The sequence below is a fragment of the Gobius niger genome, assembly GCF_951799975.1.
Source record: "Gobius niger genome assembly, chromosome: 5".
In the NCBI taxonomy this organism is placed as follows: domain Eukaryota; kingdom Metazoa; phylum Chordata; class Actinopteri; order Gobiiformes; family Gobiidae; genus Gobius; species Gobius niger.
The window spans coordinates 14,053,136-14,077,040 of NC_136856.1; the positions used below are offsets into that span (position 1 = coordinate 14,053,136).

Here is a 23,905-nt window from a genome sequence, read left to right on the forward strand (position 1 = left end):
TACAAGTGAGACATTATTATTATTTTATAAAAAATATTGCTTAAAGCAGTCCTAAGTAACTCATGCCCCTAGAGGCCATATGCACCACTGCAGGTGTCGTAGCATGTTGCGTGTTTTTACTCATTAATTGTCCGTGAGAGTAAATACTACGCTGACAGAAAAGACAAAGGGAGAGAGGGATATTGTACATCCAATTACACAGTGGAGATTTTTTTTTTTCACTCAAACTTGCTGTAAATACTGTTAAGTGGCGCAAGCCCAGAGTTAGCTTTGCCCGTTAGCCTGTTAGCAGCTTCTTCATGATTCCATTAGTGTGTATGGGTGCTCCGACCCCGTGCAGGCAAAGTTGCAATTGTGGTTTTCCGGCCAGGGACACCAGGGGGAGATGAAAGACCCCCCAATCATCCCTTCAACACTTCTATTACCCCCAGAGGGACTACGAAAAGGATTTGTTAGGTTAAACAAGTTACTTAGTACTGCTTTAATTGCCGAAGCACCTGAAATGTCCACAATGTCCTAATTATTTATCTTAAACAGAGCATTTGACAAGAACGCAAATTAATAAAGTGTTTTTGAGAAAAAGCTAGCTGTCCTTGACCTTCAGCATGTTTGTAGAATCGCAATATGGCTCAGTGTACAGTGCTTTCTGTATAATGCAACTCTATGCTCTAACACAGGCACTAGCACTTATAAATCCACTCCTCTAAGGTCTGTGATTGAGTGACAGGTAGATTTAGCCAATCACAGTTAAGGTGAAAGAGTAGACATCTTGAAGGAAATATACTGTAGCCAGTTTGTGTGAGAGCAGGGCAGTAGAATTATAAGTCGCGGGTTGTTGATTAATTACCGGTAATATCATATCCCCTGAACACAAAACAAAAACTCTGCCAAAGATTCATCATATATAAATTACAACCTGCCAAGCCTCCAGTTTGGACCTCTACAAACACGTTCTGAAATGGATGTGACTCTTGCATGTGTTTAGAGTTAAATTCAATGACATGACCATACTAGGTTACATATTAGAGTGATTGGCACATCTTTTTATTAATGCTAATGCTAACCTGCTGTCACACTCAATTTGACAAGGATCCCCTGTCGTCCGTAACTGCTACATGTCACGCTCCAGTCCCACTTTTCCGTCTTTTTTCACTAATGACTTTTCTTTTAGTCCGTCACCCGTTAAATGTGCACTCATATTTTTGCATAAACAATTTGGCCCTGCACTTACTGTATTTATCCAGGGAGGAAATTCAATGTGAGATGGCAATGGGAAAAGTGAACGATCAATATGCACAGGACAAGGTGACAATCCATTTTCATTAAACACAGATTGACTGGACCCCGTAACATATTGAATTAGACCTTACAAGATAGATCCTGTTACATTTTATCAAACAAGAGCCCAGAGTTGAGGCTGTAACATGAAAATATCATTAGACTAGCTCTCCTACTATCTTATGAGCTTGCTTTTTTTGTTACTTTATTCAGAAAACATGTTATTCTACACCTTAGGATATTGTTGGAACATTTAGTGGGAGGAAATTAGATAATTTTACCATTTTTAAACTCTGTATAGTCCCTTTAAAGCCACAGTGCCAACCAGGTTCGCCTAGCAACTGTTTGTTGCTAGGTCATAAGAGCACCTAAACTATCATAAAAAATAAAATAAAATTAAAAAAATAAAGCCAGTGGTACTAAACAGCTAGACACCAAAGATACTAATTTTGCATTGGGTTGTCAAATAAAGCATTAGGAAGAGAACCAATATATACGTTGTGTTTGGCTACCTGTAAAAAAAAAAATAGGGCAGCTTCTCCATGGAGATGAAATGGTGATATTGTCTTCCCAGTAAAGTCAAGTCTAAGGAGAGGCAATAAAGATGTATATTTTTTGTTATTGTTCCAACTGTGAAAAAACAGTAAACGCTTGTAATTTGATGACACAATGTGGTTTTAGCTGTGTTTGATGTTACACTTAAGATTTGTGTAATTTTACAGTGATGCTTATACCACTTTAGGTACTGCAGCTAATAAACTGCTTATCAGTGATGCTTATATGCTTTAGATACTGTAGTATCTAAAGCATATAAGCATCAGTGATAAGCAGTTTATAAGCTGCTTATACCCCCATCGCGGCTATACTGTAATATTGCATTATAATTATGTGCCTCTTTTCAATACGTTAGCCGTTACTCTCTCATATAAGCAGATGTGAAGGATAACTCTGCAGCTCTACATTACATTTCACATTTTTTCTTTTACTCTACATGATATTTATCTCACTTTCTGTAGAGAGTCGAAATCAGCATTTATCCCCTGCACCACCACACAAGTCCCCACAGCACCCAGACACAACCTTTTCTTCACATAACACTCGGCCTGATCGGGGCTGACCATCTCATTTTCTCCAAAGGACTGGATGGATGGCTCTTATCTTCTCAGTGCATGGTGGTAATGAACGAGCCAGGCGCATCCCAGAGGAATACAAGGGTTTACCAGGGATTTTAGGGTTAAGATCCTCACAGGCAGCTCCCTGTCCCTTTTGGTTTTCGAGGCTGTGCGGTAGGGAACAAGCATACGATGTGATATTTCGCACAGAATAGATGCCCCATGGGCTGTTAATATTGAACACAGCAGGTCTAGAGAGTGGCAAATGTTCAGTCTGTAAAAGCCTATAGGGTTCAGTGTGTATGTGTGTGTGCATGTGCATTGTTGTCCATTACAGCACCTTGTCACATTTTCTGCATTTATGAGAATAGTCAGGCGCAGAGTTAGGCGTGTTTAAGACCACCCGGTGTAGTGCTCAAAGTGGTCTCCATATGGCACTGTTCCACAAGAAGTGCCTCCTTGTGTGATTGGAGTCTGCTTAGAGGCTGATAATAAGGACCAGCACAGATCACAACAGCTGCTGTGGTGTTTGTGTTAAAGCGTTATTTGTACTAATCACCTGCTAGATTTTTAATTCATCTTTAAAGAGCAATCCTGCTATGTTTGTAGAAGAAGGGTTGTTCACATCATCATCTGTACTGGGTTTAGAGAAGAGAACGTTTCACTTTATGAGAGCTAAACACTGAAATTGCATGTAGCAGGCTGGTTCATTTATACCGTTTCAGTAAGGAGAGGCTTAACATTGCCTCTCTCTCAACCTCTAGTACGGTACACACTGTAAAAACAATGGCAAGATATTGGCCAGTTATTTGCTTATGGTCCAGGTGGATAGGTATTGTTAAGCACTATTGTGCAATTTATGTTTTATTTTGAAAATCGACAGTAATCAACATCAAAACTATGATGCTTTAGATTTATACAGCACTCTTTTCATATCAAACATGCTCAATTTCATGTATGATTGATTCACACAGAAATGGCAAGCTGCTAATGTTGAAAAAAGTAAGGGGACTTCACACATCGATGAGCGGTGGGTAGGATGAAGGCAGAGGTAGCAAAAATAACATTCTATTTTTACAATATAGTCCAGTTTTATTGATTTAATGTCTTAAAATGTTATTTCCCCTAATAAATTAACACTAGCTAAAGTAGATGTGGAAGGTAGACCAAAGAAAACAACAAAACAAATTCACAGCAAACTAAAGGTTAATAAACCAATTTAATCACAAACGTTAGTAATAAATCCCACACAAACCAGCCAAGGTGCGTTAGTGCTCTAAGTGCTTTAAGTGCTTTTTATTGGTGAAGATGGGTTCACAAAGAGTAGAGGGCTTGGTTACAAGACAAATAGCATTACTACAACTAAAACACTACTATTAAAATCGGTAAGACTCACAGTTCCTACACTAGCAGGAAGTGGAGATAACTAGCTTCGTTTTGGGCTTAAAAGCTCTTTTAATCAATATTTTAGACCTTAACTGGCCCTTCACACAGACCGAGAATAGAGCTCTCAGGGCACGTTTCAGGAGCAGCGTCAACCCCACCAAACTCTATAGCCAAACAGTTAAAATGCACCGATAAGGCCAATGGATCAATAATTGTACTTTTCAAACCCGAATAAGTGGAGAAATTACTCATCTTTAGGCGCCCACACGAGTCACGACACTTGTCAACTTTATCGCATGCACATCTTTTTGTAAGCGGGCAATCCAAGGGAGTGGGATGGACGGTGACTGACAAAGTGCAAAGGAAGAAGCACATACAATTGCATTCTCACTGGAACTTGGGTATTCCTAAGAGCAAACCACATTTATTTTTAATCCTCTGCGCTTCCCTGCAGCTTGGTCAGATCTTACGAAGTCCTTTCATGAAGTTTGTAGCTCATGCCGTATCCTTCACCATCTTCTTGGGTCTGCTCGTGATCAACGCCTCGGACCGCTTCGAGGGGGTCAAGAACCTGCCCAACGAGACCATCACGGACCACCCCCGCCAGGTCTTCAGAGTCAAGACCACGCAGTTCTCCTGGACCGAGATGCTCATCATGAAGTGGGTCCTGGGTGAGTGCGCTTTTTAAATGATTAAATGAATGCTGACAACACAAAGTTAGGTTTATGTTTTACACTACAGGAGTAATTGGGCCAGAATAAACCTTAAAATTCTCTTTAAAATTGCCAATGGAAACCTTTTCTCACAGGCAAAACTACAGGGAGAAAGGCAGATGTCAAAGTAACGCAATCTACACAAGTAAAATGTGAGGTTTCTTGAATTTCAGCCTCAGGAACCAAACTTGAAGAAGCTGCTTTTGAAAATAAATTTGATGGTTGGTCCCGACGGTGGGGAACTCTGAAGGGAAATTGAAAACGTAAATGGGGCTATTGAGGAAGTGAAATTTAGTGTTGTGAATTGTAAGACTGCAGCCTGGTAGAGAGAACATGCTGTCAAAAACACGTTAACTTTGACAAATACGTGGCCCCCGGCAACACATGTCATCCCACAGCTGCTGCCCATCTGGTAATGAGATACACACAGAGTATTATTCTTTGTATAAGCTCATTTATTTTACACTTTTTTACTTGTTTTGCAGCCATTTTCTCAATCTGTGGACATTTTTAGTAGCAGGTGCTGACATGGATTAGGCATTTACTATTTATATGTGGTCTGTGTCCTTGCTGAAGCTTTCAGGCAATTGTGATTCCAGTGGCATACTTCAAAAGCCTCGTAATTGTTATAGCGATGATACTGATCAGGGGCTCTTTCACCAAGCAATTTTCCCCCTATTTCGTCCACGGATATAGAAAGACTGAGTGGCTGTTGATGTGTTTTGTATGCACCTGTGATCCAGATGGGGACTGAATGCTCTGTGGATTATCAGCTTTGATGTTAGCTTCTGTATTTTTGCATAAATGTCCAAGCGAAAAAGCGAAAAAGTGGCTCTTTTGCGGTTGTGCTTGTTTAAAACTGCTTTAGTCACAGGTTATCATAGTTGTTGTTTTTCCCACAGGCATGATTTGGTCGGAGATTAAGGAGATTTGGAGTGACGGGCCGAGGGAGTACCTCTATCACCTCTGGAATGTCCTGGACTTTGGGATGCTTTCCATCTTTGTGGCTTCGTTTACGGCGCGATTCATGGCTTTTCTCAAAGCAACCAAAGCACAGCAGTACGTGGACATGCACGTGCCAGAAGATGACCTCAGCACCGCCTCACTGCCAGAGGAAGTGGCCTATTTTACTTTTGGTGAGTATAGTCGAGCATTATAGGGTGTACTTACAGTTTGTACCTAACATATTCATATTACGCTTGATGATTGATTGTGCCCTCCAGGAGTTCAAGGGGACAATATCTGTGAAAAATTAAAAAAGTCAAGGTAACATAAGCAAGTATGAAGATAAAAGGAAACCAATAATTAGGAAATGAAAGATGACTGAAAGTAGACAAAAGATTTGTAGATTTTATGAAAATCCTTGGTGTTTTGCAAGCTGCTCCTTCAGAAATAAACTATATTTATGACTATATTATTTTATTGGCTCTTGCCTGTATGATAGATTGGGTTTCCAAAGCAAAGGCATAAATTTGAGACATAAATATGTTCAGGGGATGTAGCTGAACATGTTTGTAAGCCAGAGTGAATTGGGCATTTGATGATTGCTTGCAAGCCTATTTTTTTATTCTTTATTTAATTCAGACTCAGGTTTTGGTCTGATGGTAACAATTTACAAAATGTAAGATGTCTCCTCATAACAGAAGCACAGTAGCTCAGTTTAAGGTCAGTCAAAAATCTTTACGGTGCAGTTTTCAGACTCTTCAGATGTTGCATAAATTTGAAGGTTAACTCAAATTTCCATTAATTCTGAGTTCTGCAGCAATTAGAGTAACATTTTATACGCTAAGTTTCTGTTTCTCAACACTTTGATTGTTCCTTTTTCATTATAACAGCCTTTTGATGGTAATGCGACGTTGTCCTTTTGCAGCTTTTTCAAAACGTGCTTTTTAAGTCTTTGTGTTGAAACTGTCTAGAATAACAGCCAATTTGAAGGTACAAGATAAAACAAACGCAAAACAAAAGAAACTTCTAAGAGCTGCACATTCATTATTGCCTCATTATTGAGTATGACATGTAAAGAAGTCAAGCACTGCCAGAGAGACCTGTGGCAAATTTCAATTTCAATTGTCACATTATTTTGTTTAAAGTTATAAGCCTTTTTCTTTCGGGCCAACCGTGTTTAAAAATAGAACAGTAATCATATCTGAGGCACCATCTTATCTGCATTTCTTCTCTTACAAAATCAGTGCTTGGTGTTGTGTGCAAAGCTGCAGGCTGCTGGACCGTTCCCCAGTGGCCCAACAGGAGAACCTTCATCAGTGCTGTCATCTGCTGGACTGACTCTGTTATAACAGACCACTAATGCATTCAAGTGTCAGTGCAGGAGCCGTTCTCGCAGTGCTTTTGTTACAAACAGCAGAGTGCCTGAAGTATGCTGGCTTTACATGGCACATTTATAGTCTCTGGCTGGAGATCTCATATTCTTTATCATGGTTTCTGCATTTATTCATACCTATTTCATTTTGCCTATAGGATCTGCTTTAAAATGTTGGACAACTAAATGTATTCTAAACATTTAACGCATGGAGAAAACTTGCAGAAGCTTGCATTTTTGCTCAGGTTGTGTCGGTCACGCTTTATATTAAGGGTTGTTTGTTAAGTATTAATAAGTGTTAGTAATGAATAGGTCATGCGTAATAAGCTGCTAATATTCTTATTCATGGCCTACCATTATTTCATTTCACGTTAGATGTATAGACCTTTCTTATCCCAAAAGGGGAGATTTGTTTTCACAGTCCCAACAACACATATACACATCATAAACAACAACTCATACTGTATGTGAAGGCTACATAAATATTACAGACTGTTTGGTACAGCGATAGCAGAGGGGAAAAGAATTTGCTGAAGTGAGTGTGGAGAGCGTGCCCTGAGTCCGGGAATATTGTTCGTCCAAAGCGCGTTGCAACTGCTTTATTATTGTGGTCAGAGGGGTCTGTGTTTGGGAGAGTGAGGATTTTTGAGACATGTTGTGCCACCTCAGGGATTTTTCCTCTGATGGAGAACATAGTGAAGAAGCAGGATGGGTTGGGTTACGCTGCTGTACAATAGTAACAGTAAGCGTGGGTAGCTCTGATGTACGTTCAGTTGACTTATTATGTTTTGAGCTGCAATATACTTTCATGTTGGCATTTTTACTAGATTTCTTGATGTGATGTGCTGCCTGTGAAGCAAATACATATCTAAAAAGAAAAATCATTATCACTATGTTTGCTCCATGAAGAGCTTAGTAGAATAGCAGAGCCACAAGCATAGAAAAGTGCTTTTTGGTTTAGACTTTTGTTGAAGACTGGTCATTTAATTTTGTGCTCCCTTTTCCAAACTCTAGCCTCTCCACATTCCATTTTACCCTCCAGCTGTCCCTATTTTAAGTCTGGCTCACACATTTGTCCTTTTTGCTGGAACTTTACCCTCAGAACATCAAAACATACTTTTCCTCCAAGTCAGTATTAGACTTCTTACTTGTTACTTCTCCAACCAACACTTGCAGTTTTAACTCATCTGCTCTTAAGCCAAACTAAGATTAGAAAGCATTGATTTTGAACTTTCCTTTTCCCTCGCTCCCTCCCACAGCCAGGAACAAGTGGCGCCCCTCCGACCCGCAAATCATCTCCGAGGGCCTGTATGCCATTGCTGTGGTGCTCAGTTTCTCACGTATTGCCTACATCCTGCCCGCCAACGAGAGCTTCGGGCCGCTGCAGATCTCCCTGGGCAGGACAGTCAAAGACATCTTTAAGTTCATGGTCATCTTCATCATGGTGTTCGTGGCCTTTATGATCGGAATGTTCAACCTGTACTCCTACTACCTGGGAGCCAAGTACAACCCCGCCTTTACAACGTGAGTAGACTGAAGCATGTGTTTGACCTTAAGGGAAAAGTTCTAAAAGGTGCAGTGAAGTGGAATACTTTGTGTTGCTCTTAATATAAAATTTTACTTGCTGTTTTTTTTTATCTCTGTTTCAAGAAATGTCAGATTGTCTTGCCTGGTACTGGGGTCTTTGATGTTTTTCATGCTGTGGCCCCAAAGCTGATGAGAATTTGAAAGTTTTGCTCAGGATAACATTTCTGTATTGTAAACCACATACATTATAGGGGACGTATCTTGCAAAACCAGCTTTTAGTGCTTCTAGCCATGTTATTAACATTGTTCCCTCATCAAAAGCTTTCTGGCAGTTGCTTGCTTCATTTACACAGTTTTGAGTAATCCTATTATATATAATCCTATATAATAACGTTTCTTCCTCTATTGCATAAACACTCCGATCTTTATTGGGTGACCCTTGATTTTGTGGGGTGCGGATATAGATCGGCTATAGAGATTTTTTTTTAACAAATTCTGGAGTAAAACCTTAAAGTTGGCAGTTGTAGTCCTCCATTACATACTGTTGTTGTCCTTTGGCTCGACACTTCACTTATGTTGCCAGCATAAATGAGTTAGTGGGATTAATGTGTGTAGGGAGTAAGAAAGGTTATAGACATAGTTTATTTGGGTCTCTTTGCAAAATAGATCTAATGGTTTTGTCTTATTTAGTCACTTTGCGTTTCAATGGAAAGACCCTTTAGCCCAGAAATGATCATTTTCAAATTTGAAATCTTCTTGTTTTTTCCTAAATGTAAATTTATGTTGATACACTTGAGCATAGTTCTTTTTTTCATTCACATAAGGTCACTCTCAAACTTTTGCACATTTCTGTATCTCAATTTGTGTCACATTCAGCCACTATCTTCTATCACTAAGATCCCTATCCCCGGGACAATCCAAAGTCACTGCATGCCCTCCTTAATCAGACTGTTTGTGGAGTTAATTTAGTCTGGTGATTTATCACTGGGAAAGATCGAAGTTTCATTTCTTCACAAGCCTGCAATGCTGTTGGTCAATAGAGATAAAAGTACCGGCAATGCTTAAGGTACATGCTTACCAAAGAAGCTAATAAACTTAAACGGACCAAGGTAAACTCATAGCAGCTAGTAGAGCCAATAAGAGTCCATAGATCTTTAGCTTTGGTAAATTGCTAAGTTCAGGATGTATGTGTAAAATCTATTCAGTTGCACTTCTATAATAAGCAATAATCAGGTCACAGGGCAATACATCCATCGGCTCTTGATTGTGATCATATTGTCAGGTGTTATGACCCGTGACCAGTTCCTAATATACTCACCTACAGACCCGTATGCAATAAAGCTTTTAGCACAAACTGACAAGGGCAGAATGGGGCACTTGGATATGTCCTTGAACCAAGAGATTATACATCAGGGACTCTCATAAAACTCTGTGAAATACTTACTGTGGCTTGAGATAGTTTTCAGTTCTCTTTGAGTTATTTCTATTGGTCATGAGAGCAGTCTGATTCTAAATGTATACATTTATTTTCTATTGTTATAAAGCTTCACTGATTATGCTACACTAATATACTAAATCATCATTCAAAACCGTTACAACTAAGAACTAACATTTTATGCATTCAGACCTAATAACGGGATTAAATAGAGGGGATGAATACTCCCTGAAGCCACTCTGTGCTTGCCCATTCGTTTTTCTCACACAAAAAAAACTAATTGTTCACCTAGTGGCTCTCATATCTAGCTAATTAATTTGTACGTTGCCTGAAGAGATGTTCTGTTATTCATCTTTCACCGGCCATAATGTCATGTGTGATTTATGTGGTCTTCTCATGCGCGGATGGAAATGTATGTCTTCTTGTGTAAGGTGTAGGGTTAATGGTTGTCTGTAAAGCAACATGTGGCTCTTTGCTGGTAAAGGCTCCGTTATCTTGTGTCTCCATCTTGGCCGCGGCGCAGTGTGTTTATAGCCAAAGTTAAGAAGACGGAGAGTGGGCTTTGTTTCAGGGCAGATAATCTCATGCAAGTCGTGAGTCGCTTCACAAATCAGTCATGGAGTTAATTGTGGCTTTTCATAATTGATAATGAGTCAGACAAAAAGAAGCAACAATGTTTGTCCGATAAAAGCACTGTAATGATTTTAAGCGGCAATTTAGATAAAGGCAGATCAGGCTTGAGGACAGGACCAGATACCAGCTGATAAAATACCTTTGTTTGGCTTTGTTTAGTCCACTGAAAAAACATAACATATTTTTATGTTATGTTGTTCATTATTTTTTGAACAATATACACTCTCGCCAAGATGCTCACGAAAGACACTTACATCCAGTGTTAGAAAACGATTTTGGCTCATTTTGTTATATCATTGGCATTCTGCGGTTTAACATCTGGTGAAAGCCAAACTAAGCCAAGTGTTTCTTTTTACCTTTTGAAGCTCTCTATGTTGCGCCCAATTTGTTTTCTGCAAAACATATGTTTCAAATGAATACCAAAATTCTCAGCTCTGACTTTTAGATAGATTATCTAAGTGCTTGAAATATATATATATAAATCTGTGTACAATTCTTTCATTTGCAATTCTTCATTAAACGGCGCAGATGTCTCAATGCTATGAGCAGATTTCAGTTAACCACTGTCATCCACCATGATGACATAGTAATGCCATTGTGCATTTTGAATGAACTAACCTTCAAAACTAGTACATTTCTTCATGGTTAGTACCGCCCTGAACATGTAATAAGGCATTCTGCGCACGACAGGCGCTCAGTCTCGCCCGCACACTAGCCCATATGCTCGTGCATCTTGTCAGGAAATGAATTCCAGTGGGGGCTCATTTTGTTACTCCAAGCTACCGCTGCCAAATGCCAACCTCTGCTGCTCACGCGCCTGATTATTTTGAACATCAATCAGCTAGATCAGACAGATTAACACGGCTGCTGATCCGTCTGAATGACAAAGTTTTCTCCAAATGATTGTGGATCTGGTTATAGATTGGTATTTCTCATTATTTTGAAGTACTCTCTGAATAAACAAATTCTCTTATAGTCTAAAATGGAAGTCAAGCATCATTCAACAGTCTCTTTATAGATGCAATAAGAAACAAGACATTTTGAGGATATTCTTGCATTAGATTGCTTTCTAGGATAGATCTTCAATCGATTCTTACCCCATTGTACGTATTTTCTCATACTACATTGCAGTGCATTGCATAAGATCCCTAACTCTAGTCTTTTAAAGCTATTCTTATCTCTATTCATTAAACGTTTCTCTGCAGAGTAAAATGTCTGCATTTTCGTTAAACGTGAAAGATTCATTTAAATTGCGGTGAACAGTGAAACACTTAGTGAAAACCTGCACTGGCTTTAGCTTGGCCACGGCGCAGTGGTTTTCCAAGCGGAGAGTTTTACTTGGCTGCTCACATCAAGCAAGAGATATCGAGGCATCGTGACAGGCCTGGGCAGAAAAACAGCATAAATTCTGGAGTTAAAGCTTTAAGTACTTCCTATATAACTACTTGTGCAGTGCAGCTGAAGTGGCGCAGGTGGCCACTCTCCAGAGAGGAATCAAATTTTCTAAGCGGTGCACAGGTGGAGAGAAAGACCAGGGCCCACTGTGTGTTAATGGGATCAATACTAAGACATCTGCACTGTGTCTCTCCATGCACTGCCTATAGCCCTTCCGCTCTGCTTTAGAGATCACAATCAATGTTGACTTCACAATCCTGCATTTACAAGAGCTAAAAATAGCCCCTCTCTCTATCTCTCTCTGCACAGCAATTTTACAAAGATAATACCCTTTACTGCTTCCCTCTAAATAAAATCTGGCATTTTCTTTCTCTACTGATTGCCTTTCGGTTGCTCTGCTTTGACAGTGGGAATGCGCCGTGAGAGACCCATTAATTTCAATTTGACCACCAGGGGTCAGCATGGTTTCAAATCTCACCCCGCAATATAACGTGTTTGTCAGCAAAGCCAGGTGCAATTTTTGTGTCTAAAATTAGCTTTTCAGTGTGAGCTCTGTGTTTTTGTGATATTTATGATGGCATTAGTTTAGACTTGTGTGCATTACAGAAATACCTAGCTTTCCCCCCCATACAGAAACTGTAAGATAATAGATAACTGGAGAGGGCACTTAAGATTGAAAGGGCTAAAAACAGGTGGAAGCAGAAAATACTTTTCAAGAAGGGCTGATGTGTGGTAGTGTTCCCTAACCAGAGGACGCAAAGGAATATATGCAAGCGCATGGCAGGGGGTATTTAGATTTGTGACAGGCTTAAAAAGACGGTACAATTAAATGCTATTTTGATATTTTCAGTGGAAGCTATTAAAGGATGTTTCACAGTAAATGGAATGCTTTTCAGAATGTTATAGCTTTGTTACAAACACAACGCTCCACTTTCGATGACTGACAAAGCGATTGACGTAGGGGTTGCTCAGGGTTTAAATGAATGCACGCAACAGCCCTGAAACGTAACTGAGAAATGCATTAATGTATAGACACATGCAAAGCACAGCGGGTTATGGCCTGACAACAGCGGAGCAGTAATGGCCTCATCCTCACGGAAGAATCAGAGCCTGATCTGACTCACGGACTTCAGAGAAATGTCTTGGAGGGCCCACGCATACATGTCCACATGTTGATGAGGGCCAACCGTCGCATTGGGGTCTTTGGAAAACCGATTTTCATGAAATCTATAGGGCAGCACCAAATGTACATGTAATATGAATGAATGTCCTGAAGGTATATTTTATTAATTCAGGTATCAGAGACAAACTAACAACAGGTCAGGTGCCGACTTATGTGCATGACAAATGTGCTCAAAGATCCATAAAGCTCATTCTGGTCGGGAAAGGTGTGAATCGGGCTGATTGCTGGTTTAGTGGAATAATTCACCCACTTTACCCTATGTGAATGTAATTTGAGTGAGTGGCTGGCAGTGGTCGAGGCGGCTAATGACGCAGCTTCACTTCTGTCAGCCTACCCCAGGGCCACTGCGGCTACAATGGGAGCTTAACACCATCAAGTGCGGAGACAGAATGAATACTTTGAAGCTTGTCAAGCGTGTAAAGCATAAAAATGTACGTCATTATTGGTTTAATCAAATACCATATCAGTGTTTGAGTATTTCAATGGGGCTACTATTTGCATTGCACATAGAGCTGTAATTAGAATTGCACCTTATTGTATTCAGTGCCATGTGGACATAAGTTTGGTCCACCCTTGTATTCATGCCGAATTACAAATATTTCAATTGCTATTATATTTTGGTATCCAAGCGTGGCCGCACTGCTCAGAGGCGCAGACGGAAGACAACGATCAGGACGGCAACAAGAGCAAAAGGATGAATGGATAAAGAGGAAATCCTTTATGTCCTCTCGTGGGATGAACTAAACAAAGGAGGATGTCATTGACTTTCCAAAATCCAAAGAGTGATTGCGATTGTTTGGATGCTCAGGGCCGAGGCGGCGATCAATGCAAAACAAATGAATAGAATGCATTATAACTGGAGTAGGTTTAACAAAGTTTGGAGAAGGGTGGAGCAACTTTGAAAAAAAATAATGTATGATGTGTTACGATAAGATATGCAATTTAAGTTTATAGTGGACATGCCCATTAACAATAACATTTGCTAGAAGATTAAATAACGAACTTCTAAACTAATTATAGAATCACATGCTTTTCAGAACATGTTTGTCGAGGTCTAAACTATAGAGTTAGTACATTTTTTAATACATAGACCCAACAGAGATATTTTAAAATTCTTGCAGCCTCAGTTTGGTCTCACAGGAAGGACGTGGCGGAGAACAGGTGAGAAGTAGCTTATGAAAGATTAGGGGGGAGACATGCAGATGGACGACAAGGTGCTTTTGCTCAGGTATAATATGGGAACTGAGCCAGAACGAATAAACAAAAACAGGAGAAAAACAGAGTGGATTGAGGCCAAGACTAGGACAGTATACTTCCAAGAGTCCGAGTGATTTGCATGATTATATGATTTGTTGCATTACTTCTCCCTGATTTTATGCTCTAAAACATGATATAGCTCGAAGAGTGTCCAAGAATACTATACAATATATATATATATATATATATATATATATATATATATATATATATATATATATATATATATATATATATATATATATATACATACATACTATATTGTATTGTACTATAGAGGTTCTTTGTAGAATTGCTGCACATGGCTGAATATGAGAGAAAATATCAGTGAGCGAATGCATTCTTTTTGAAAACAAGGCCAGGACGAGGCCATATGATGAAGAACAAAATGAGCGAAGGAGAAGATAAAGACACGACTGGCAACATCAACTTAGTGACAGGAAATGTTTAAAAAGAAATCTTGTCTAAATGTGCACAGAAGTGGAAGGAGGCAGGCCCTGAAAAAGCTGCCAACAAATGGCCGAATTTAACATCTCTGAAGAGGAGAGGCATGGTGCTGCGTGGCGCTGTTGCCAGTCGTGTGAATGTCAAAGTGAGGGGCGGCGACAGGAGCACAATTAAAGAGAGGGGAGAGAGCAACACAATGAAAAGGATGCATTCATTTTGTTAAAATGTCAACAACCAGGCCAGGTGCCCGACTCTTTTGTGCCGATTCTCAGTTTGTATCCTCAGTAGAAGTGCTTGTGGAGCGTTTATAATTCGGCAGAAAGGCGCGCAGGCAGTTTGTCCGACCTGTCACAGCGGCTTACCCACACTTACAGTAAACAGACTGACTCAAGCTATGTGTTTAACAATTGGACATTTTTACTGGCCGTGACGCTGCGTTTTGTTTTGTTTTGCTTATGCTCACGAAAGAGTTGAAAAGAATGTTGATGTTTGTCCAACAAAGTCATGAAAGTTACTTGAGTTAAATGAATGTTTCCCATTGTCTCATAGTTGTTCAGCATCATACTTGTTGAGAGATGATGTTTATAACTTAGAGAGGCTCTTTTGCTCAAGCACATTTCCACTGACTAATGATATTGACATTTAAATTGAATTATATTTGTTTCAGATGGATATATGTATTGTTCACACACAGTAATCTTAGTTATATTCCCTGTCCACCTGTCTCTATATTCACAGAGGGTAAAAAAAAATAGAAAAAAATCCTGTTGTCCTGTGAAAATAGTTAGATTAGATTCAACATATGCTGTGCAGAGACATTGGAGGAAAAGAAGATAGTTTGTTAACTCTGCACCTTTCAATTAAAAGTCCATTCGATTGAAGCCACTGGATTTTCTTGCCTTAAAAAACAGCGTTTCATTGTTAACAAAATGGTCCCAATCCAACCAAAAAAAGTATTATTCTCGCCTTTCACTTATTTTCCATGGCCCAAATCCACTCACACCCACATCCACTGGTCAAAAATGTAATTCACATTTTGCTATGCCTGTATTTGTCTGCCATTTGCGAAGAAGCAGAATGATCTCCTCCACTGGTTTACGAGAGTTGTAACATAAAAAAAAGATAGCCCAGCCCCAGACAGACTGCCCGTGTGCGGCGGCCTAATAATAAAATAGAGGATGTCGTCTGTGATTCACTATCAAAACATTGTTAATTGTTTGCCCTGTGGTATTGTATTCCCCACTTAATAAGATTTCTTTTATGCCCCGCCTGAAGACACAGACTAAAGAAGACGCCTTTCTGCTATGTTGTCATTCTGCTTAATTTCCTCAATGTCGCAAATCTGCAGACTCTTACTCGCTTGAGAGAGAGGAACACATCAGGATTTGCTCAGCTTTTCTCTCTCTATTACTATTAAGTTCTTGAGAGTTTGGAAATTAAAAAAAAGCTATATTGTGGTCCTTTCACATAATTTCAGAGACAGTTTAGGGTTATGGGTTGGAGGCGATTAAAGCCACTTGTAATGCTCTTACCCACAACCTGATTATTCATTCAAATTTAGGCGAGGCCACTAACTCTATAGTTTAGACCTCGCCTTGGGCCTTTGCTCTTTAATATTTACACAAATGAAATGCCACTGGCTCTTGACAAAACTAAAATAGTAATGTATGCTGACGATTCAACTCTGTATTCATCAGCAAAAGACATAATAGAACTGCGACGAGTATTAGGTGAAGAATTAAAGCAGGTGTTAAAATGGACTCAAGAAAACCAATTGATATTAAACACGTCAAAAACAGTTGCAATGGTAGTTGGGTCTAACAATAACATTAAATCAGATCCAGAACTAAAACTTGAGATAGAAGGAGTTCAAATAAATCAGGTATATGAAACTAAGCTGCTGGGAGTTTTAGTGGACTGTAAATTAAACTGGACCAAACATATAGAAATAATAGGGGTAAAAATGGCACGGGCGATCTCAATGATAAAAAGATACAAGCACTGTCTTACACAGCAATCTACTAAACTAATCACACAAGCGCTGGTACTGTCCTACTTGGACTATTGTCCAACAGTCTGGTCAAATGCAACATCTGAAGGAATAAAAACCTTACAAGTAGTACAGAACCGAGCAGCACGAATGTTGCTAGGCTGTGACTACATGACCAGCACAAAGGAAATGCTGAGTAAACTAAAATGGTTGTCAGTGAAAAACAGACTCTTGTACTCTCTGTTATCCTCAGTAAAAAGTATTATGTCAACTAGATGTCCAAAGATCACTTATGAAAATCTCCTGTTCAGCCACGAGAAACACAAATACAAAACCAGACATGCAACGGCCAGAAAATTTCTCTTGCCAACAGTAAGATCGAATAGCATCACGAGGACCTTTACATACAGAGCTATGCAGGCATGGAATGGACTTCCAGATAGTCTAACGATAGTGGAGGACAAGAAGAGATTTAAATTTTTACTGAGAAAACTCTTACAAACAAATGTGGATTGATTTTGGCGAATGAACGTGTCATGAGATATTCCTTTCTGAATGCAAATATGTGCTACTTTTATGTACAGCTTTTATAGGATTTTAGTAGGATATACAAATGTACTGATACACATGTTTGTGATTTAAATACTGTTTTTACTTTTTGTGAGTGGATTTAGAGGGACCCCAGGAAGAATAGCGACAGCATGACTGCGCTAATGGGGATCCTTTCAATAAACAATAATAATTTCAATAAACAATAAACTGCTAAAGTTGGTTATGGTTAGGTCTGATTCATTTCAAATGTGTTGTTTCATTACTTTATTTCATTTCCATGTTAGACAAGATTTAAAGGGCATATGATTTTAATATTTTTCTCGTTTTATGGAGATGGAGAGTTCTGTATTCCAAGGGTGAAGGAGGGACTCGCCCATAGTTCTTATGTACAGTATGGTTGGACAGTGACACTTACCTCTTTTCAACATCTCTAAATAATTGTAATAATTGTGTTGACTATGTGGGGAAATGCAGTATAACCTAGCCTGGCCTTAGCCATCCATAAACTCCGGTCAATTATCAATCAATCAATCAATCAATCAATCAATCAATCAATCAATCAATCAATCAATCAATCAATCAATCAATCAATCAATCAATCAATCAATCAATCAATCAATCAATCAATCAATCAATCAATCAATCAATCAATCAATCAATCAATCAATCAATCAATCAATCAATCAATCAATCAAACTTTATTTATAAAGCGCTTTTCATACCGAAAGGTATCACAAAGTGCTTTACAGATTACAACATTAAAAACAATGCGCCTGGGACAACCTCCCATATATATATACATTTTATATATTAGGATTAAAGAAATAGATTAGTCAGTTAAAGGCTAAGCTAAAAAGGTGGGTCTTGAGCCTGCTCTTCAAAACATGAACGTTCTCTGCAGCCCTGAGCTCCTCCGGCAGGTCGTTCCAGAGGCGAGGGCCGTAATATTGGAAAGACGCCTCACCATGAGTCTTTTTGTTGACTTTAGGAATAACTAGGAGGAGCGAAGGGGCCGTGAAGGTTCGTAAAGTAAAAGCAGTTCTGAAAGATAAGAAGGACCAAGACCATTAAGACATTTAAAAACCATTAAAAGAACTTTAAAATCGATCCTGAAACACACGGGGAGCCAATGCAGCGATTCTAAAACCGGTATATTGTGGTCCCGCCTCCTGGTCATCGTCAGGACACGAGCTGCTGAATTTTGTAAAAGTTGTAGACCTGAGATACTCTTTTTGGGAAGACCAGAAAGCAGGGCATTACAGTAGTCGATACGACTGGTGATAAAAGCATGCATGAGCGTCTCCGTGTTGGCCCGAGAGAGAATGGGGCGGACTCTGGCTATGTTCTTTAGATGGTAAAAACTTTGTGATATTCTTAATGTGTACACCACCACTGCACACCACCACTGCACACCACCAAAAAGGTGGTGTGCAGTGACACTGAGTAGGAGTCAGAACTCTGTGAAGGAGTTTGCAGTGAAAATGTCAATGTTCACACAGTATTGTGTGGTTAAGAAATTATCATAATGAAAAAAAGAAAAGAAAACTTGTCCGTTTCTGTCTCTATGTTCCTCTAAACTGCTGCAGTACCTTGCCCCGGGGCTCCTCGAGGTAACTCCAACATGAAGAATTAAATGAAAGACAAAGTGAGAAAGTTTGTTACAAACTTAGTGACAATATTATGATTTTTTGTTTGTTTTTTGTTTTGTTTGGGTATCTCTATAAAGCTAGTCTATAAAGCTGCTAGTTGCTCATGGTAGGGGTACACAGAGTTGGAATTATACTAGCGGTAATTTTTTTATATCTAATAATCAGGATTCATTTTGTAGTGCACATTTCAAACATGTCTAGGAGCATGAGCTGTTGAACTGATACAAGAATAATATGCATTTCAGAATAGGTCGAGGTCCATCATTAGCATGTTGTACATAATATTAGCAGTCTTTAAAATTCGCTAAATGCGACCATTCAAATTGCAACTTTGATTCATTTGCAATTCTTTGTGCAGCCCCTGCCCTCCATCTGAGCTTTCGAGACCAACAGAGCAATTGTCAAGAAAGTTTAACATCATCAACATTTTCAACCGCTCCAAGTTAAATATTTGAAACTGGATGTGCCCACTTGAAAAGTATAAATCAAATGACTCGATTGAGCGACAGATATTGGCAAAAGCTTGTGGGGAGGAGAGATGGGAAGATTGCGCGGCAGGAAGGATGATGAATATAATAAGAAAATGGTTGAGGGTGACTCTGAGAGGAAATAAATGATAGGCGCAATGATGGCGGTGGAGACAGAGGCAGTGCAGATATAAAGATGTAATGTGGGATGCACCGGCAGCATGTCTCGGGGGACACACTTTGATTCGGCTTTGTCTGTGATTAGTTTTGGACGTTTGGGGTGACTCACTCCTCTCCCACACACTGAGTAACACCAGTGTCCAGGGAGCTGCTGTGTATTTAAATGTGAGACGAGAGTCACCATGCTGCGTGCTGCCCATTGGGACCTGCCACTCTTAATAATGGATAATAGCATACTGTCCATCTCGCTCATCAGATGCCCAGTGCCTCTGTTCCCTCCCCACGTGGCGTACAGGACTATTATGAAAACACACAAGTTCGAAATGTAATCAGCTCTGGCAACGGTGGCTAAAAATGTTGCTTTATCTTGAGCGTCTAAGAGCTTGTTGCATAACACATGGCCACTGCCGCAGCTGACTTTGGTCAACACATTTCAATAATCAGTGTTCCAGAGAAATATGTTAGACGCCACTCAACCAGATGTAAGTGAATTAAATACACATAAAACAAGGGAGAGGTCAGTGACAGAAACATGGCACTGTATCCAGCTGTGTCTTAGAACAGCTCTGCCCCCTCAGTAAGCTCTAATTCACATGTACAAAATCTGTCTCTGTTCGTCACTGATCATCACCTCTCACCACAATTGTAAATATGTATACAATCCGTTTCTCTGCACTATGTTTTTGCACAAATACATATTTTTTATAAAAACTTGTGATCCAAACAGTGATGCAGTTACAATATTCTGAGATTGAAACAGTGCTCTTAAATGCAGCAGCTTTAATTCACCAGATTATTTGCTGGATTTTGTTGGTTTAGACTTGAGGTTTAGGTTGAATATGAATGCAAAGATGTCTCATAGTCTTGTGTTGGTTAAGTAAGCAATGTTAAGTTGTTGATTGAACACATAAAATACCCAGTGAAACAGCGCCTGAAGGGTTAAGTGAGGAAGAGGCGTCTTGATGGCATAATGTCCAACAGGTGCTACAAAGAAAACAAGAGGGTTCTGATTAAAAAAACAAGACTGGCCTATATAGGCAAGCCGCACCTTCTATAATTTTGCAAACTTAAGCGCATCCGATATTTTAGCATGATAAGCAAGTTGACTGATGACACGGTATTTAAAAAGAGAAGGGTCTGAAATAACAGGCTTTCACGGCAGAATCACCTACCTCAGCTGCTCTGCTGATTGCACGATAGCCTGACGGAAGTGTGTGTGTGTGTGAGGTGATTGTGAATGGCAAGAGAGGAGATGAGGCCGTTCAAAACAACCTTGACTTGCTGTCTGAGAGATGACATGACTGATGCAGGGCTGTCGGTCTGCTCCTTGGAAAAGCAAATGCCTGCCTTGACTTCTTACGCTTCTATTTACAGTCTTTGATCCCTTAAACCAGTGCAGTGTCACCAAAGTGGACCTCACAGCCACAGGCTGAGCCAAGTACTTTGTGATAAAGTTTGGGATCAAATGTTATGAATTGAATGGCACTGAAGAAATCCATCATTTTTAAGGGAACTAGCAAATATCGTCGATAGACTAACATTAGCTGAAAACACAGGAAAGAGCAGTGAGCGGATCAGCGGAGCAAAGTTAACGGCCAGGCCACCGTCAAACCAGTATTTTTTATTTTAAAATCTCCATTGGTTTATTATCATTGAATTTTGCCCTTTTCCCAGAATATATACTGGTTGGTTGATGACACTGCTCCAAGTTTTAGAGAGTGTGTTCATTTGACATAAAATGGTAAGAGTCTATTTGATATGGAAGTGGAGGACAGACCAGAATTCTTTTGCTTTATTAACTGTGTGATTTTTTTTTTTTCCTGGTCCAGGGCTCCAGACTAATATATGTTGGTTATGTTGGTTATGCTGGTGGTGTATTTTCATTTAGGCACACCAGGACATAATATAGGCGCACCGCTTTAGAAAATTGCCAATATTTATTATTTAATATCTTTTGCTTGCTCAATTTATCTTCCATGGTCATGTTACACAATAATAAATAATATTATTTTTAAATGTGGGAGTTGCATATGTCACACCAAATAAATAAGTGACATTTTTTGTTTTAACGTCACACAGCAGAGTGCAGAATGTTTAAAGAGTTGTTTAAAAATTGCTTCTTTTTAAAAGTGCAGAATTGCAGGATGAAGCAGAAATATGTATCTTTAAATAATCATTCTCAAGATGTTTTAATTAATTGACTAATCTGATTTGAGTTTTTTTTTTTTTTACATGTTTTGCTATTTATCATGTTTCTATAATTACCACGAGGACTGGATCTGTTTGTCTGCAACTTTGTGATGCTCATCTTTGAGCAAATTCTAAACTGATTCACATGGACTTCCTTCTTTTTCTGGTGGACCAGGTCTTGGTCCATGATTAATGTCTCTGTTATTACAGGGCCTACATGAAACAAAAACTGTAAAAAGTAATGTCTCTTATTGCCAAAAATTTACAATTTACAATTTTACACCATCTATAAAAGTGATGCCATTATTCAATCAGAAGTGCCATTATTGTCAAAGACTGTACAAGTTTGTTGTGGCAAACTTGTGGATCGTCTGGAGTTTGTTTAATTATGGATGTTACAAACTTAACCTATTACTCTATCGAGGATGCAACACAAAATCTCAACAAACCAGGTGAGCCGCAAATCGTTGTGGTAATAAGTCTACCCCTAATTTGCACACACAAGAGACTAATTATTGAACGTTGTTGTTAATTGGTTAAAAACTCATTTAACTTCTTTTATTGACTGATATTCCCATGTGTGACTTGGTCAATGATGGATGTAGATTATAGATCTGTATATGTGAACATACTGTGAGCTTTAGGGTGTTTGGTTTCTGTGGAGATAGCACCGAATTACCTGGGAAAGTTTTCTACTTTAGAAAACATACATGGACTTAAGGCGGAACATCAAATTAATTAAATGCTTTCGTCATGGGCACATCTCTAATTCTACATCAATCCATTGACTAAAATACTATATGTGCAAAAGCTATTATCATCCTGTTAAAGCAAGCAGAAAAAGACTGGATGTCACTGCTGAAGTGGCAATTCTCTTAGCCTTCCTTTTATGTTTTTAAAATTATAGATTATTACAAAGTGAGAGAAATTATCTTCGCTGCTGGAAGTTGAAAATGAAAAATGAGTCTCTTTGATCTTTGTACAAATGATTTTAACATTAGAATGATTAACAGTCAGGCGTCGGATGGCCAGTCTCGATGACACATGTTCTCGCCTGCAGATCAATACACCGGTAATGGGATCAGATCTCGATACATTGCGGGGCCATGTCAGGGTTCAAATGAGCAATTACCAAGTCTGCTGTTCGATATGAAGTGGTTTATATATTTAATAATAGTAAAAGGAAAGTTTATACGTAGAGCACAATTTGTACACTTTCATTTACAAAGACAGGTGCTAAATGGCGAGTGCAAGCTGATACATAAATCATGCTTTTATGTGGCCGTGTTGCAGCTGATTTAACTTATGAAATGATGTGTATTACAGCACTAGAGTCACAAATCTGATATGTAAATGAGACAATGCTACGTGAGTGAATGACCCCACAAAGTTATGCAAAGTTATTCATAAAACTAGACAAATGTGTCAGAATACATATAGTTACATTTAGAGGGTAAATATGATCAATAGAGTTTAAGTAATGCCCATTAAACGCAAACGATAGCAGATGAATGTTTTCAGTTTTCATATGCACTGAGTTGTAGAATTGTTTTCAGATGCTTGAGGTGTATCTCACATCTTCAGGTGGACTGTTTCAGATTATAGCCGCAGATTTTTACCCGAAAGCCACATCTTGACCCTCAAACAGTCCTTCAAATAAGTGAGGACCACCCAAAATGTCCTCACTTTACAAAAATGTCCTCACTCTGTTGGTTAAAAAAGCAAACGGGTCCTCACAAAGTTGTAAGTACAAGAACACACACACACACACACACCAGAGTAAACCTATGCAGACTCGTGGAGGATATACAAACCCGGCACAGAACGACGCCCTGCGCACAGGGATGAAACCCGGAACCTTCTTGCTGGGAAGCACGAGTGCTAAGGCTCAGAGCGTTTGCACTGGTGTAGCTTGGCAGGTCATTGAGATTAGTGTGAACGTTAGGCTAAATTAGGCAACTCTCACAGGAAAAACATGACATTGATCAGTAATTATTTTGCCATTGTATCAAAGAGTACAAGGAGTGCAAGAAGCCACAGTAGTGAAGCTATTATTAGAGCTAAAGATGCTGCCAAGGGGGACATTAATGAGGGTCTCGGAGTAATTACAGAGTTGGCTTGTTTTCCTCACCTGGCCTTGCATTTTCACTTGTGTATTTGTACATAAAAGAATGCTTACCAAAGAGAGGTCTAT

The 23,905-nt window shown here is 39.2% G+C and overlaps 1 protein-coding gene across 1 annotated transcript in view; it reads left to right on the forward strand.

Annotated features, from left to right (window-relative positions):
- Nucleotides 1–23,905, forward strand: part of trpc7b (transient receptor potential cation channel, subfamily C, member 7b) — a 50,321-nt gene that overhangs the window by 16,448 nt on the left and 9,968 nt on the right. The window contains exons 5-7 of the mRNA XM_079557368.1: nucleotides 4,231–4,447; nucleotides 5,392–5,625; nucleotides 8,066–8,330. Of these exons, the coding sequence (XP_079413494.1) occupies nucleotides 4,231–4,447; nucleotides 5,392–5,625; nucleotides 8,066–8,330 (716 nt within the window). The remainder of the gene's footprint in view (nucleotides 1–4,230; nucleotides 4,448–5,391; nucleotides 5,626–8,065; nucleotides 8,331–23,905) is intronic.